Raw genomic sequence first — 14487 nt, 5'->3', positions numbered from 1 at the left:
AATTCTCATGGTCCCCCTCTTAAGATTAGGTTCCACTTTCTGAATTACTGTAAAGCCAAACTTATGTGTTGGATTCTCAGCTATGTGCTTAGCCAGGGTGTTTGTCAGAATTCCTTTTTGAATATTATATTGGTGCTCATAAATTCTTTGCTTCAGCTTTCTTTCTGTTTTGCCTATATAAAATGATGGGCAAAATTCACATAATGCCACATACACTACTCCCTGGAAATCACAAGTATACTTTCCTAGATTAAATTTTTGCTTGAAACCACCACGAGGAAGAAAGTTTTAAATCTTTTATACTTTCCTCTTATTACATATTGTCTATCTCTAATGGTATACTGCTTTTCTAATTTTATGTACTTGCACTGCTGACAGTGTCTACATTTACCCATACCATTTCTAAATGTATGCTCGTGGCTCTGTCGTTCTAAAAGGCTTTTCAAATTTGGGTCTCTTCTATATGTGAAATGTGGTCGTGACTCCAACACTTTATTAATTCACATGGAAATAGTACACAAATTGCTATGGAGTCAGGTATGGTACCTTCTAATGGGGCTAATGTGCACAATGACCTGACTCCTAGTTTAAATGAACAACAACACATAAGTTTGGCTTTACAGTAATTCAAAAAGTTGAACCTCATCTAAGAGGGGGACCATGGGAATTAAGATTAAAGGAATGCGAACTTATGTGGCAAATTCAGACATCAGCACATACACCCCCTGGGCTGAATGAATATGCTTCTATAAAATGTATATTGAAGTTAAAAGCACTTTCTAGATAAAATGTTAACTTAAAGAATATGTTTTTAATCTAATACTTTTGCTATTAAGTTTATTAAATTAGTATAGGTTATATTTATAGACAAACTGATGTTTATCATATATAACTTACATTTTTTACATACATTTTTTAGATATTTAATTATTTATGCAACTCATGGATTTATATAATGAAAGATAGTTAGGGTCCTTTAGAGGTGCCTATCATTTTGTCTGATGTTTCTGAATTTTCGATATTTAGATTGAATATAAATACAAACAAAAAGTTTTTGTAATAGTATTTTATGATTTTATAATATTTATTAGGGGTTTTTAATAACATGTAAAAACAAGTTTTTTTACACTGTTGCCATAGCATCTAAGGCATTGCAATAAATTGTAAGTCAGGAAGCAAGGGCACTTTAAATATGAAGTAGTTTTAACTAATGGTTCAATCAAGGATTTAACTGTTTAATTGTTTAATTATGTTGAATGTGAGTATGAAATGGAGGTTTTTATGTTATGGTTCAAAATATGCCAGGCAGGAGGAACTTATGATTATTTTTTATGAGGTTCCAAAAATCATTATTTTTACTTTGAAGTGGTTAAGGTTTAGATTTTTGGATTCTAGTCATTCTGCAACATTTTAAGGTTATCTTGAAGCTGCAGTTTTATTTTTGTGTATAAACAGCCTGACTTGCAAATGATGATGTCTTTACCATAGAGTAAGATTATGATTTATGAATGGTCTTCATGGAAACAAAAATACAACAGACTGCAACGGATATAGAGAATTTGTAAATGGAACTACCATAGCGTCACTACAATTCAAAATTTCTATGATGATGAGTCAAGATGTTAGAAAAGTACACAAAGCAATAGAAATTTGGCTTATTAAAATGATCGTGAAGTGCCACAAAAGGATAAAACAATGGGAATATTTCAAAGAAGTGCATGCAATTATTAGAAGAACAATGATTGTTTGAACTGCTTTTCAGCAAAATGACAATTAACCTCTTTTGCAAATGTAGCCTATTTTAAGGTGCTATGGCCTTTGAAGAAGTTATGGTTACTTTGAATGGTCTTTGACTTTTCCACAAATGGGATTGTGAAGAGATCTACCCTAATCTCAAGATTTTTTTTTGCCTGTATGTCTGAACACTGTGGAAAACATTTTTGCTTAATCTTCATTTAATAAATGTGTTTTAGCAAAGTGTTGTCAACCAGTAATTGTGTAACAAATAAGTGTGAAATGCCAGTAACATTCAAGCCAAAGGTCACATTAAGCCTATGAGCTTGTGCTAAGCAGTCCCTTCTTTAAGCTTCAGAAGACTGACTTAAACGTGAATATGAACATACTGGTTTGTGCATGTTGGGGTGGTGGAACCTGAGTGTAAATTAGCTGCACTAAGCTTCACATCCTAGTAATGGATAGAGGCATGTTAGCTTGGAAATACTTTCTGACGAACATGATATTCATAGTATACTGTATTGTAAAATCTAAAAAAGTGCTTACCTGTTTGGTTAGCAATTTCACCTGCAGAACAAGCAGTACAATCAAAACAACAGACTGGCTGTCCCCTTCTAATGTTTTTTCTGTATCCTACAAGGCAGCTGTTACTGCAGACAGAGCGAGGGATCTAGGATTTATAATATACACTCTAGGTTATTCTGTATTTTAGCAGTTTTTGAAGCATTCCTGCCTAAAACACTTGATCCTTTTTACAACATGATCAGGCACAATAAATGCATATATTGCAAGTGAAATGTGTTCATATTTTTCATTTGTTAAAAAATACATATGCACAAAACTTAAAAATGAAGAACAATGCAGTGAAAATTTGCTAAAAAGTAGTGCAAGAGGTTGAACTGCTCTAGTAGATTTTAAGATAGCTGCAGAGGTGGTATAAGATTTTAACAAACTGTAGCTTTGGCAAAATAAAATCAGATGGCAGTGGGATCAAATCTGAGCTGACTAGCTGCAGGGAAAGCATGTATAATTGCGCAAAAAAAAAAAAATAGCAGTGCAGGAGGCTAGGTAAGGTGGAAGGCACAACCACCAGGCATGGGAATACCAACAGCTCAGATATGTCCAGTGCTATAGGGAAATTGATAAGCAATGCCGATAATACAGTTCTTTGTGTTTCAATGAAATTCATCAATAAACACTACAGAATGTGATATCTTAAAGCTGCAGATATATTGTACATGGATCTAGGACTGCTGAACGAAAGTTCAACAGTCCAAATCCACTATCACCGAATACACTTTAACAAAAGCACTTTCACTGAAAAAGCACTTTCGCTAAAGTGTGTTAAAAAAAAAAAAAAAAAAAAAAAAAAACATGAAATCTATTTTTACGTGGGGGGGGGCAGGACCCCCTGCACCCCCCTACTTTAATATTCTTACTCTGAGATCGCACTACAGTGGGGAAAAGGGAATTTTTCCTTATCCGCACTATAGTATGACTGGCACAACAGGCATACTTACGCGAAAATGCTTTGGTGAAAAGCATTTTCGCATAAGTATGCCCGCCCATTCGCAATTCAGTAAAAGTGCATTTGTGACCCATTGTACATATATACATCAAAATTTTATTTGCAAAAAATGTATGTCTCACCTGTTCTACATATCACTCTATTTAAAAAAAATAAAATCTGCTGTACAATGTGCTAATTTCTGAACATTGTTTTTTTTATAAAATCTTGTTAGCCTATCACCCAAGAGATTTACTGTAGTGATTATTTTAGCAGGAGTAATATTTCACTGTTTCTCAGATATATTGCTCTAAAAGTGTTCATATAAATGTAGTCAAGATGCTGTTCATCAATATCATGATTCATCACCTGATGAATAAATAAATAAATAAAGCAGAAGGAATAGCCTTGAGTGAAGTCAGGAAAACCATCTACCTGCCCCCTGCAGGAGGCTTCATTTCCTTTACCTCTGCTTATGTAATATAATATTCTCCACTGTTGAACAAGTTCAGGGTAAACTATATCATTTTGAAAAAAAAAATGGACCTTCCTGAACAGCTTCTCAAAGTTATAAAGAGTCAGTACTGAGTCACAGTCAAATGGGCCCTAGGCAGGGTAAATGGTTATCCCTCCCCCACAGTCATTCCAGTGTCCCCATCACATGGCTATTTCTCCCCAGTCATCATAAACACTGCTCAAAACTATCAGTGTTTATACTATTTTCTTATTTATTTTATAGGCACAAAGACTGATAGCCATTTGCTAAACAAAGCAGTATTGTCTCAGAATGAAACAGACTTAGCATGAACGACACTAAACGTCTCTGCTCTTGAAACTCACATTCATTGAAACGGCTTTGAAACTGACATTCAAAGAAAATGCATCTGGCCAGTGGCAGACATTTTACCTTTGGGCTGTTTTCAGACCATAGACCCCTTACCCACATTGTTTTTAGGATAATGCATATATACATGTGTTCTTTGATTCACCTTCCCGATTATATTAAATTATATCCCTAGTATAATACAGCACCACTTGTCAGAGTGTGTTTTAAATTTGTAGTTTTGAACATCTTCCCCAGTAAGCAATGAAACAAAATGTATGAAACAATAATAAACTACCCATTTCAGAACATTTCAGCCATAAAAGGCCACTGAAACGTCATAACAATCCACACATAGTCAGTATGCACAATCTCTCCAGTGTAAGAGTCATATGAATAATTCCACATTAAAGAGATCTTTAAGTAATGAAGAGATTGCTACTAGCAAACATCTTTACATTTCACTGTTTCATCTACAAATTCAGTGCCAGGTGCCCTTGAAGAATAAATTGCCTATGTTACATTAAAAAAAATGGTAAGCTGATAATATTGCAATAGGGAATGGTTGGCAAACCAACAACAGGTTAGTAGGCATCTCATCCAAAGAAGGACACATTCAGGAGCACACCCATTACCCCTTAAAGAATGCCTCAGTATCATCAATCCATCTACATGGCGTAAACGTGTATCCCACAGCCTTATACACCAAAGGCAGGTATACTACCTATTGTGCTACTAACACCACTTTCAAATTGTTTAGCACAAACACTGATGGCCATTTGCTAAAGAAAACAGTTGCACATTGAAAGCAGACTTAGTATGAACAGCAGTAAACTTCTTGTCTCTTGAAACTCATAATTCCTTAAAAATGCATTGAAACTCACAATTCCTTGAAAATGTACATGCACTGAAACGATTCATTGAAAAATGTTCTGAAACTCACAACTCATTGAAAAATGCACTGAAACTCAACATATCTGTCAACATGTTAGCATAAGAAATCTTGACATTGCGTAAAATAATGGGTGGACACCTTTTAATTACTGCTCTTATAAACATAGGAAGTTGCTGGACCAATAGCATCAGCATTTATTTTATGATTTATGTAAAGTCGGAAAGCCAAATGCAGTCATTAATTACTGACTTCAGTCCTTAAAATTTGTGTTTTTCTGGCAAATCATTATAAGGAACAGACAAAAAAAATGAGGCAAAATTTGGATAGTTTAGAGGTAACCAAGACACAGGGTTTGAACTCGTTCAAGTTAATTAGCTAACTTGCCATCCCTAACTTGGGAATTACACACACAAACACACACACGCACACACACACACACACACACACACACACACACACACACACGCACGCACGCACGCACGCACACACACACACACACACACACACACACACACACACACACACACACACACACACACACTCATGGATGTCTGTCTTGCTTCAAGAAGAAGAAGACGAAAAAGAACCCAAGAGCCTAAGCAACTTTAAAGGCCATGCTTGCAGGAAAGAAGAAAAGCAGCAGCAACAGAGGAGTGTGTCCATTGTACACTGCTTCTCAGGATGTGCATGTGTCATGTACACATGCAGAGTGTGGTCTTAAAGAAGAATGCCTCTAAAAAATGGACATGTATTTTTTTTTTTAATTAAAAATTAAATGTGGCAGCCCCCTGGCCAGCAGCCCCTCCCTCCCACCAACCAGTGGGCCCTAGGCAATTCCTAGGTCAACCAGTGCTGAGATTGGCTCTCTAAACAGTTATCATATATGTGTTACACAGAACAAGTATAATAATTTTAACAAGATGTTTCCTTGACTATCACAATAGTCATTTTATTAGGGATGGGCACATTATTATATAGCATAACATTTCAAAGCATAAGTACATTCTACTATATTCTGATCTAAATCTTCGTTTGAAAAACAGTAGGTGTAGTGCAGATTGCAATGAAATCTGAAGAAAAGAAATGACAACTAAACTGCAATGAAATCTGAAGAAAAGAAATGTCAACTAAACAGCACAGAAAACATTACTTTTGATTACGTCAGTAATTTATTTTTAAACATTATTTTATTGACATATTTTTATAACAAATGGACCAACCGGTGCTGTTAAGATTTGTATGAGTTTAGTGTGTAAAATTTGTGTGAAATGAAATTCTTTAATTTATAGACTGGAGTATGTATAGCAATGCCATTATTCATTATTTTGAATGTGTAGTTCAGCAAACATAGGTCCTATAATAATAATAATAATAATAATAATAATAATAATAATAATAATAATAATAAAGTGCTGCACCCCCCCAGCATGTATCCTTCAGCACACTCTTAGCTAAGTTCTGATTACTATTCTTTGGGTGTCGGTGTTATAATGTTTATACACAGATAGGATAGCTAGATAATATAAACACACACACAAACACATGCACACGCACACACACACACACACACACACACACGCACGCACACACAAACACTCACTCACTCACTCACTCACTCACTCACTCACTCACTCACTCACTCACTCACTCACTCTAACTAGCACAAAATGACATACAAAACTGCCAAAAAGCACCTAAAACTGAAAATATTGACAGCTGATTGTTGCATTGGTGCAATATTGCTGCTATAGAAAAGAAGGGAATATGCCATTTCTTCATTATTGTGTGATTTAAGAGTTGTGATATACAAGTAGCAGGTGGTACTGCTATGCTCCAGGATTAATTCTTAGAGCATGTATAGGTTCTTTCAAAATTTTGAGTTTCAGATAATTTTTTTCTTTTCTGTATTTTTTGTGCTTTGTGTTGATCTTGTGATAGTCAGACCAATTTCAGTAAACTCACAAACCAGATAAACAGGTCTCACTGAATACTTCATCAGTAAGGAACCAGTTTAGTTTGATGCTGGTTATGCTGCATAAATATCTCAATCTCACCATTTTGGAGTGTTGGAATTTTTTTGTCTGGGAAGATTGTATTCTGTGCATTGGTGTACTGCTCATAGCAAGAAGTATGTACATAGTATTTTATATATATATATATATATATATATATATATATATATATATATATATATATATGGGTCCACTTTTTAATTTTGAAATGCCATAATGTCGAGATTCATAAAATCGAACCCAGAATCTCGACATTATGAAATTTCAAAATTAAAAACTAAATAGAAAAAATAAATAAAAACATGTAAACGTATGTTTTTGCAGGGGGTGCAGGGGCATTTGCCCCCCTTGCAAAAACATAGTTTTATATGTTTTTATTTTTTTTTCTTAATTTTGAGATCACAAGATCTCGAGGTTCTCAGTTCGATATATAGAACTTTGGGATATTGTAATTTCGAAATTAAAACGTGGACCCATATATGTATATATAGTAAAGATGTGCAGCAGGTAAGGGTGATAAAGGATAATGAGGGAAACATACTTACAAGTGAGGAGAGTGGGTTGAGCAGATGGAAAAAGTACTCTGAGGGGCTGATAAATGAAGAGAATGAGAGGGAGAGAAGGTTGGATGATGTGCGGATAGTGAATTATGAAGTGCAGTGGATTAGCAAGGAGGAAGTAAGGATAGCTATGAAGAGGATAAAGAACAGAAAGGCTGTTGGTCCAGATGATATACCTGTGGAAGCATGGAGGTGTTTAGGTGAAATGGCAGTGGAGTTTTTAACTAGATTGTTTAATGAAATCTTGGAAAGTGAGAGGATGCCTGAGGAATGGTGAAAAAGTGCTTTGGTACCGATTTTTAAGAATAAGGGTGATGTGCAGAGCTATAGTAACTACAGAGGGATTAAATTAATCAGTCATAGCATGAAGTTATGGGAAAGAGTAGTGGAAACTAGGTTAACAAGGGAGGTGATGATTAGTGATCAGTAGTATGGTTTCATGCCAGGAAAGAGCTCTACAATGCAATGTTTGCTTTGAGAGTGTTTATGGAGAAGTACAGAGAATGTCAGAAGGAGTTGCATTGTGTCTTTGTGGATTTAGAGAAAGCATATGACAGGGTACCTAGAGAGGAGTTGTGGTATTGTATGAGGAAGTTGGGAGTGTCAGAGAAGTATGTAAGAGTGGTACAGGATATGTACGAGGGTACTGCGACAGTGGTGAGGTCTGCGGTGGGAGTGACGGATGCGTTTAAGGTGGAGGTGGGATTACATCAAGGTTCAGCTCTGTGCCCTTTCTTATTTGTAATGGTGATGGACAGGTTGACAGACGAGATCAGACAAGAGTCCCTGTGGACTATGATGTTTGCAGATGACATTGTGATCTGTAGTGAGAGTAGGGAACAGGTAGAGGAGACCCTGGAGAGGTGGAGATATGCTCTAGAGAGAAGAGGAATGAAGGTCAGCAGGTCTAAGACAGAATATATGTGTGTGAATGAGAGGGAGGATAGAGGAATGGTGAGGATGCAGGGAGTAGAGGTGGCGAAGGTTGATGAGTTTAAATACTTGGGATCAACAGTTCAGAGTAATGGTGAGTGTGAAAGAGAGGTGAAGAAGAGAGTACAGGCAGGATGGAGTGGCTGGAGAAGAGTGTCAGGAGTGATTTGTGACAGATGAGTACCAGTAAGAGTGAAAGGGAAGGTCTACAAGAGGGTAGTGAGACCAGCTATGTTATATGGGTTGGAGACAGTGGCACTGACAAAATGGCAGGAGTCAGAGCTTGATGTGGCAGAGTTGAAGATGTTAAAATTTGCACTGGGTGTGACAAGGATGGACAGGATTAGGAATAAGTATATTAGAGGGTCAGCCCAGGTTGGAAGGTTTGGAGACAAAGTCAGAGAGGCAAGATTACATTGGTTTGGACATGTGTTGAGGAGGGATGCAGAGTATTTTGGGAAAAGATGCTAAGGATGAAGCTGCCAGGTAAGAGGAAAAGAGGAAGGCCTAAGATAAGGTTTATTGATGTGGTGAGAGAGGACATGCAGGTGATTGGTGTGACAGAGCAAGATGCAGAGGACAGAAAGACATGAAAACAGTTGATCTGCTGTGGCGACCCCTGATGGGAGCAGCCGAAAGAAGAAGAAAGAAGATCATTACATGCTTCATGACTGCCTGTTGTAACCTTAGTCATGTTCCCTTTCAATGTACTATACTACAGCATAACTCAGCTTAGTTTAGTGAAGTGCGATCTTGGAGTTGATCTATTTAAGTAGCAGGGGGTGTGGGTGGCACAGCCCCCCACATGTGGGGTGCAGGGGGGCTTGCCTCCATGCTTATAGTTTGTTTAGACTGATATGGTTTACCTTTTCTTTGTTTCTGTATGTATTTCTGCTGCAATACAGTCAGTGTTGGTGTCCTGTATGTTTTTCAGTATTATGAGATTCAGTACTATGAGTTTTCAGTATTTTGAGCTTTCGTGATTTTGAGTTCAGGATTTTGTGATTCAGGATTTTGAGCTTTCAAGATTTTGAAGTGAACCTATATATATTATATATATATATATATATATATATATATATATATATATATATATATATTAGATATATCTAACTATATATGTATATATATATATATATATATATATATATATATATATATATATATATATATATATATATAAAGAGAGAGAGAGATGCACATGGTTTTAATTCAAGTGCTCAAACTAACAAAAGTTGGAGAACTTGAAATACTGGCTAAAATTTTTGAAAATGAATGTTTCAAATGTTGCCCATGTTTGGATGCGTGAGAGTGAAGTTCAGTGGGGATCACAAATTTACCATTTCCACTATCCTGGGCCACCAATATTAAATTTTCATCTTTTGGTTTAAATTCACTTCTCCTTAACTATTCCTGCATCAGATCCTGACTGACATCAGGTTCTTCCAGAAGACTGATGCCTTTTCCACATTTCTTGCCTTCTCACCAGGTTCTACTAATATTCTTTCTTTTGTTTTTTAGCACATCCATTTACTGCCTGATTTTTGTCTACTTCTGGTATGATTTCCATTCCCACTCGATCCATTCCCACTTGACACCAATGTGCTTCTGCTAAACTAAGCATGGAAGTAAGCTTAGATTCATTCTCTTTATGTTTCAGAACTTTCACCATGTTTGGATCTGATAAGGTCAGCAAATATGTACGATTGCAGATCTATACATGAAATCAATTTCGTCAGGACCCATACCTCTTTCAGGGCTAGGGATATATAATCTTGGTATGCACTGATTTTTATATATCATTTGATAAACATGAAGTATTTTTCTTGTTTTCCCGTTCTACAGATCCAGTATGTTTTGGGGCCAATCAATTACCCTAAACCAGTAAGTTAGAATCTTTTTCTTCTTTTGGCTTTTCCCTGTTAGGGGTCACTACAGTGGAACAACGGTCTGTAGAATGATTGACAGTGGAGTTTTATGGTGTTGAGTTGCCAGCCCAGTGCCCAACCTTCCACAGAAGGCACACCCATGCACACACTCACACCTATCGGCAATTTAGTGTGTCCAGTTCACCTACAGAATGTCTTTGGGATGTGGGATGAAACTGGAGCACCCGGAGGAAGCCCATGCGACCACAGGGAGGACATGCAGGCTCTGCACAGAAGGCACCCCAGCCTAGAATTGAACTGGAGAACCTCTTGCTGTGAGGCAGCAATGCTAACCGCTGCACCACCATGGCTGCCCCAAAACAGTAGGTTAGAATAGAAAGAGCAAATTGATTTATAGCTTGAACTTTTGTTCATAGAAGTTAGGGCTGTTTTCAGTATTAATTTTAGTCTTCTAAGAAATTCCTTACAGATTTTTGTTAACATTTGTTCATGTTTTATTGCTGATCCTTCATCAATTCCCAATTATTTATGCAATCCCTCCTGCTCAAGTTCCTTTATATCACATTCCTGTCCCAGACTGATATATTTTTTTTTTTGTGCTGCAGCTTTCCTGCAGTAAATGCTATTTTTACACATTTATCAAGACCAAATGGCATTCTTATACCATCTGAGGACGTTTGATCACTTCTACTTGGGCTTTTAGGTCCTCTGATGAATGATACAGTTTTAAATCACCCTCAAAAAGAAGTGAGAAGTCTTTACCCTTTGTTGTTTTCTATGAGCCAAATTGTAACCATAACCTAATCTGTTAAGCAGACAGCTTAATGGGTTAATGGCAAGACAAAAGAGCAACGATGACAAGAGAGTCACCCTGCAATACCCCCCTCTGAATTTTTATCCCTGGGATAATAATTTGTCCTTTATCATGGCTTAGTTGCAAAGTAGTTTGCCACTGTTTCATGGTCACTGTAATGTAATTGATCAGTGTAGGGTGTATCTTATCACTACTTCCAGTATGGGTGGTTTAGACTTTGATTTCCATTTTCTAGTAATTGCTTTTTTGGCAGCCACTATAATTAGACTCAGCAAGGCCTTACTAAGTCTATACAATTCTGATTCTGTATCATAGTCCAGAAAAAATAATTTCCCTAGATGCACCAATTTGCTCACCCAGTATCTCTTATAGAGTAGTCTGCAGAGAATTTTTAAAGTCTGTCAACACATTACACTCCTGGGAAATATGTTTCCAATTACCTCTTTCTTCCTCATCACACCTCCAGCATTTGCTGTCTACCTGAGGAAAAATTCTCTGGAGTCTACTTGGAGTATAAAAATACCTATGTAAACACTTTCAAGCAAAAATCCTAAATCTTATAAATGTTATTGCATATTTGAGAGACACACATATATCCCCATTGTTTCTTTGTGAATTGATTATCCAATCTTACTTCCCAATCCTTTCTAACCTCCGTTGATTGATTCATATAGTTATCACGCAATATTTTATATGCTGTACTAATTATTCCTTTTTAACAGCATTTTCTCTTCTAGATTCTACTAAAAACTCTACCAGTGCTGGTCTTTAGTTTAGGACTCCCTAGTTTTTTTCTCTTTGCTTATACTCTGATATCTATCGTTGATAGGGAAGGCAATCTCTAACCTGCAGTTGAAATAAATTTGTGGTGTGTTCCCATTCTTTTACCTTTCCCTTTCAAGTTATTTGCTACCAATACCTTGGTTCCTTTGCCACTTTTCTCATAAATTCCAGCCCTCTCTTGGCTATTGTCTGTATCCCTAATTGCATTCATCCCTATTGGCAGAATCTCCTTTCTCCATTTCTGTTTTGGCTTATTTCTTTCTGCTGCTTTATGAATATAATATTCTCTATGATTATTGTTATTCTCCTTAAAGATCTGCATCCAGATTCCCAGTTTCTCATTGTTTTTTTACCTTCCCCCTGTTTTATCATCATCCTTTTCCACTTGGAATTATAGATTTCTGTTGTGCTATGTGTAGGAGCCATAACTGTGTAGCTCTTATATACCATTCAAATCAGGTAATCCCATTCTACCTTGTTCTATTGGAAGAATCAGCTTATCCCACTTGACTCTTGCCATCTTCCCCTCCCAGACAAAAGCTTTCAGCAACTTATTAATTGCTATTTGCAACCTCATCTTGTTAATAAAATATGCCTGACCTGTGTATAAGACTAAATGGACTAAAAATAATTTAACTGCTTGTATCTTACTATCCATATAATGGAGCTTCCACTTTCTCAGTTTTTGTATTATCTTTTGTTTAGGCTCTTCCCACTTATACTTAGCTGCCACACCAGAATAATTTTTAATCCATACTCCTAAGTACTTTTATCATGCTCCCATAAATATCGATATTGCTGAACCAATTCATATGTGTGTACATAATTTACAGTAATTGCCTTTGTTCATTGATTTTAGTTTGGCTTTCTATTTGCATAAATAATATACTATATCAGATCCCACTTTCTTTCCCCTGTCCATGTTTCTTTTTTTATAAGTTTCAAAAATATCTAGGTTTTGTTCTTTTTATTTTCATACCTCCTCAGTTGCTTCTCTTTCCAAATGGCCCAAGGTTTCTTGATCTATGTAATGTTTTTTCATGAATCTGTTGTATTAATGTACACAAATTTGCATTTGATGCTTTCTACAGTTTTTCATATGCAAGTATTTTTCTTTCCTCTAGTTTATCTCTTAATCTTTCTGGATATCTTCTTTCCAGAAATTCTGGGCTTCTTGCATAATAGTGGCAATACATCATTTCTTCCTTATCCTAAGTAGTCCACTCTATTATCTTTATGGCTCTTTTTTGGTCTGTCAGTTTTTGTGGACTATCACTTCCTTGTACAATGGAGGGCCATCCTCTCCCTGGACCAGGCCTAACCCTACTGTAGGAATGTTTTTGTCTTGAGGATTCTACTCTGTCATTTTTCCAGTCCTCTCTCCAGTGCGTCTACCAGGATTGGGCACTTTTTATCCTGGGACTTGTGCACCCAGTTGTCTTTTTTTATTTTTAACCTACTTCTGTCCATGATATATGCTGTATAAAATACACTCTGTATATCAATGTTGTCTTGGTGAGATTTTGTTTAAACAGTGTCCACCTCGTGAAGGTACTTACCAAGACTTGAGGATGAATTGAGTTCCAGCAATACTACTCACCTTTCATTGCTGATTTTATCATCTCTCCATCCTGACAATTTCATCTCTCCATCCAGACCATCCTGTTATGGTGTTGTTCTGTACTCTCAGTTTACATTCAGTGGTGTCACATGCTATTTCCCATTGTTATTATTGAGGGGAGTTCTTAATGTTAAAGTTCCTCATATTGTTTTTAATAAAATTTCAATCATTATCTTTTATGTAATCAGTCAAGTATCCCTTTTGAATCAGTTATTTCTGCTTCTCTTAAATTTCTGTCGTGGAAAACCTTTATTTTCATCTTCCTCTTGAAATTTCTGTCAAGGAACAATATTAGCTGACTTTTTCCATTGCTGTAAGAGGATTTTCTGATTTGCAATTCTTTGTGTGTAAACAGCCTTTCTACTCTTCACAGACACACCCTGGAATTCAGAAAAGCTTACCTTGATGGAATGTAGACAAATTCACTCCTTAGATTCTCACATAATGAAAAGCTTTTATGATTCAGAGACTAATCCTCCACTGTGTTTTTCTCCCTGGCAGTATTTATAGCAGAAAGACTGGTGTTGCTGGAAAAGATGAATGCCAATGCAGGGGTCTGGGGAAGTGCCTGATGTTAGTTAGCCATGTGCTCTCCCATGGATATGGTGGTAGCTCTATTTTAACTCAACAGAGCAATTTGGAGTATCACAAAGATGAGCTGAGTTTTCCTTTAGGAGGAGAAAGTGAATGCTATCTTTTGAAAGCGTTCATCCATTCACTCTTAGGGGAATACTTGTGGCTCGTACAATATGTATCACAGAGCCAGATTGTGATATGTGTGTGGGTGTGTGTATCTGCACCTTTTGCATAATGGATTCTTATTACTGACTGTCCTAAAAATAACACATGGATAGAGTACAAAGCTGTATACCTTATCATTTCGACAAGTAATGATGGATGCTGCAAAGGAACTAAA

General features: G+C 36.4%; 1 protein-coding gene across 1 annotated transcript in view; it reads right to left on the bottom strand.

The window, feature by feature from the left end:
- The window catches only part of LOC122788676 (vomeronasal type-2 receptor 26-like), a 70556-nt gene that overhangs the window by 50618 nt on the left and 5451 nt on the right, over positions 1–14487 (bottom strand). The window contains exon 3 of the mRNA XM_044055571.1: positions 2281–2404. Within this exon, the coding sequence (XP_043911506.1) occupies positions 2281–2404 (124 nt within the window). The remainder of the gene's footprint in view (positions 1–2280; positions 2405–14487) is intronic.

This window comes from Protopterus annectens, chromosome 14.part0 (assembly GCF_019279795.1).
Source record: "Protopterus annectens isolate FY-2018-M chromosome 14.part0, PAN1.0, whole genome shotgun sequence".
Classification (NCBI taxonomy): domain Eukaryota; kingdom Metazoa; phylum Chordata; order Ceratodontiformes; family Protopteridae; genus Protopterus; species Protopterus annectens.
Note: the sequence above shows the minus strand (reverse complement) of the source record. Positions and strands in the feature narration are given on the sequence as shown.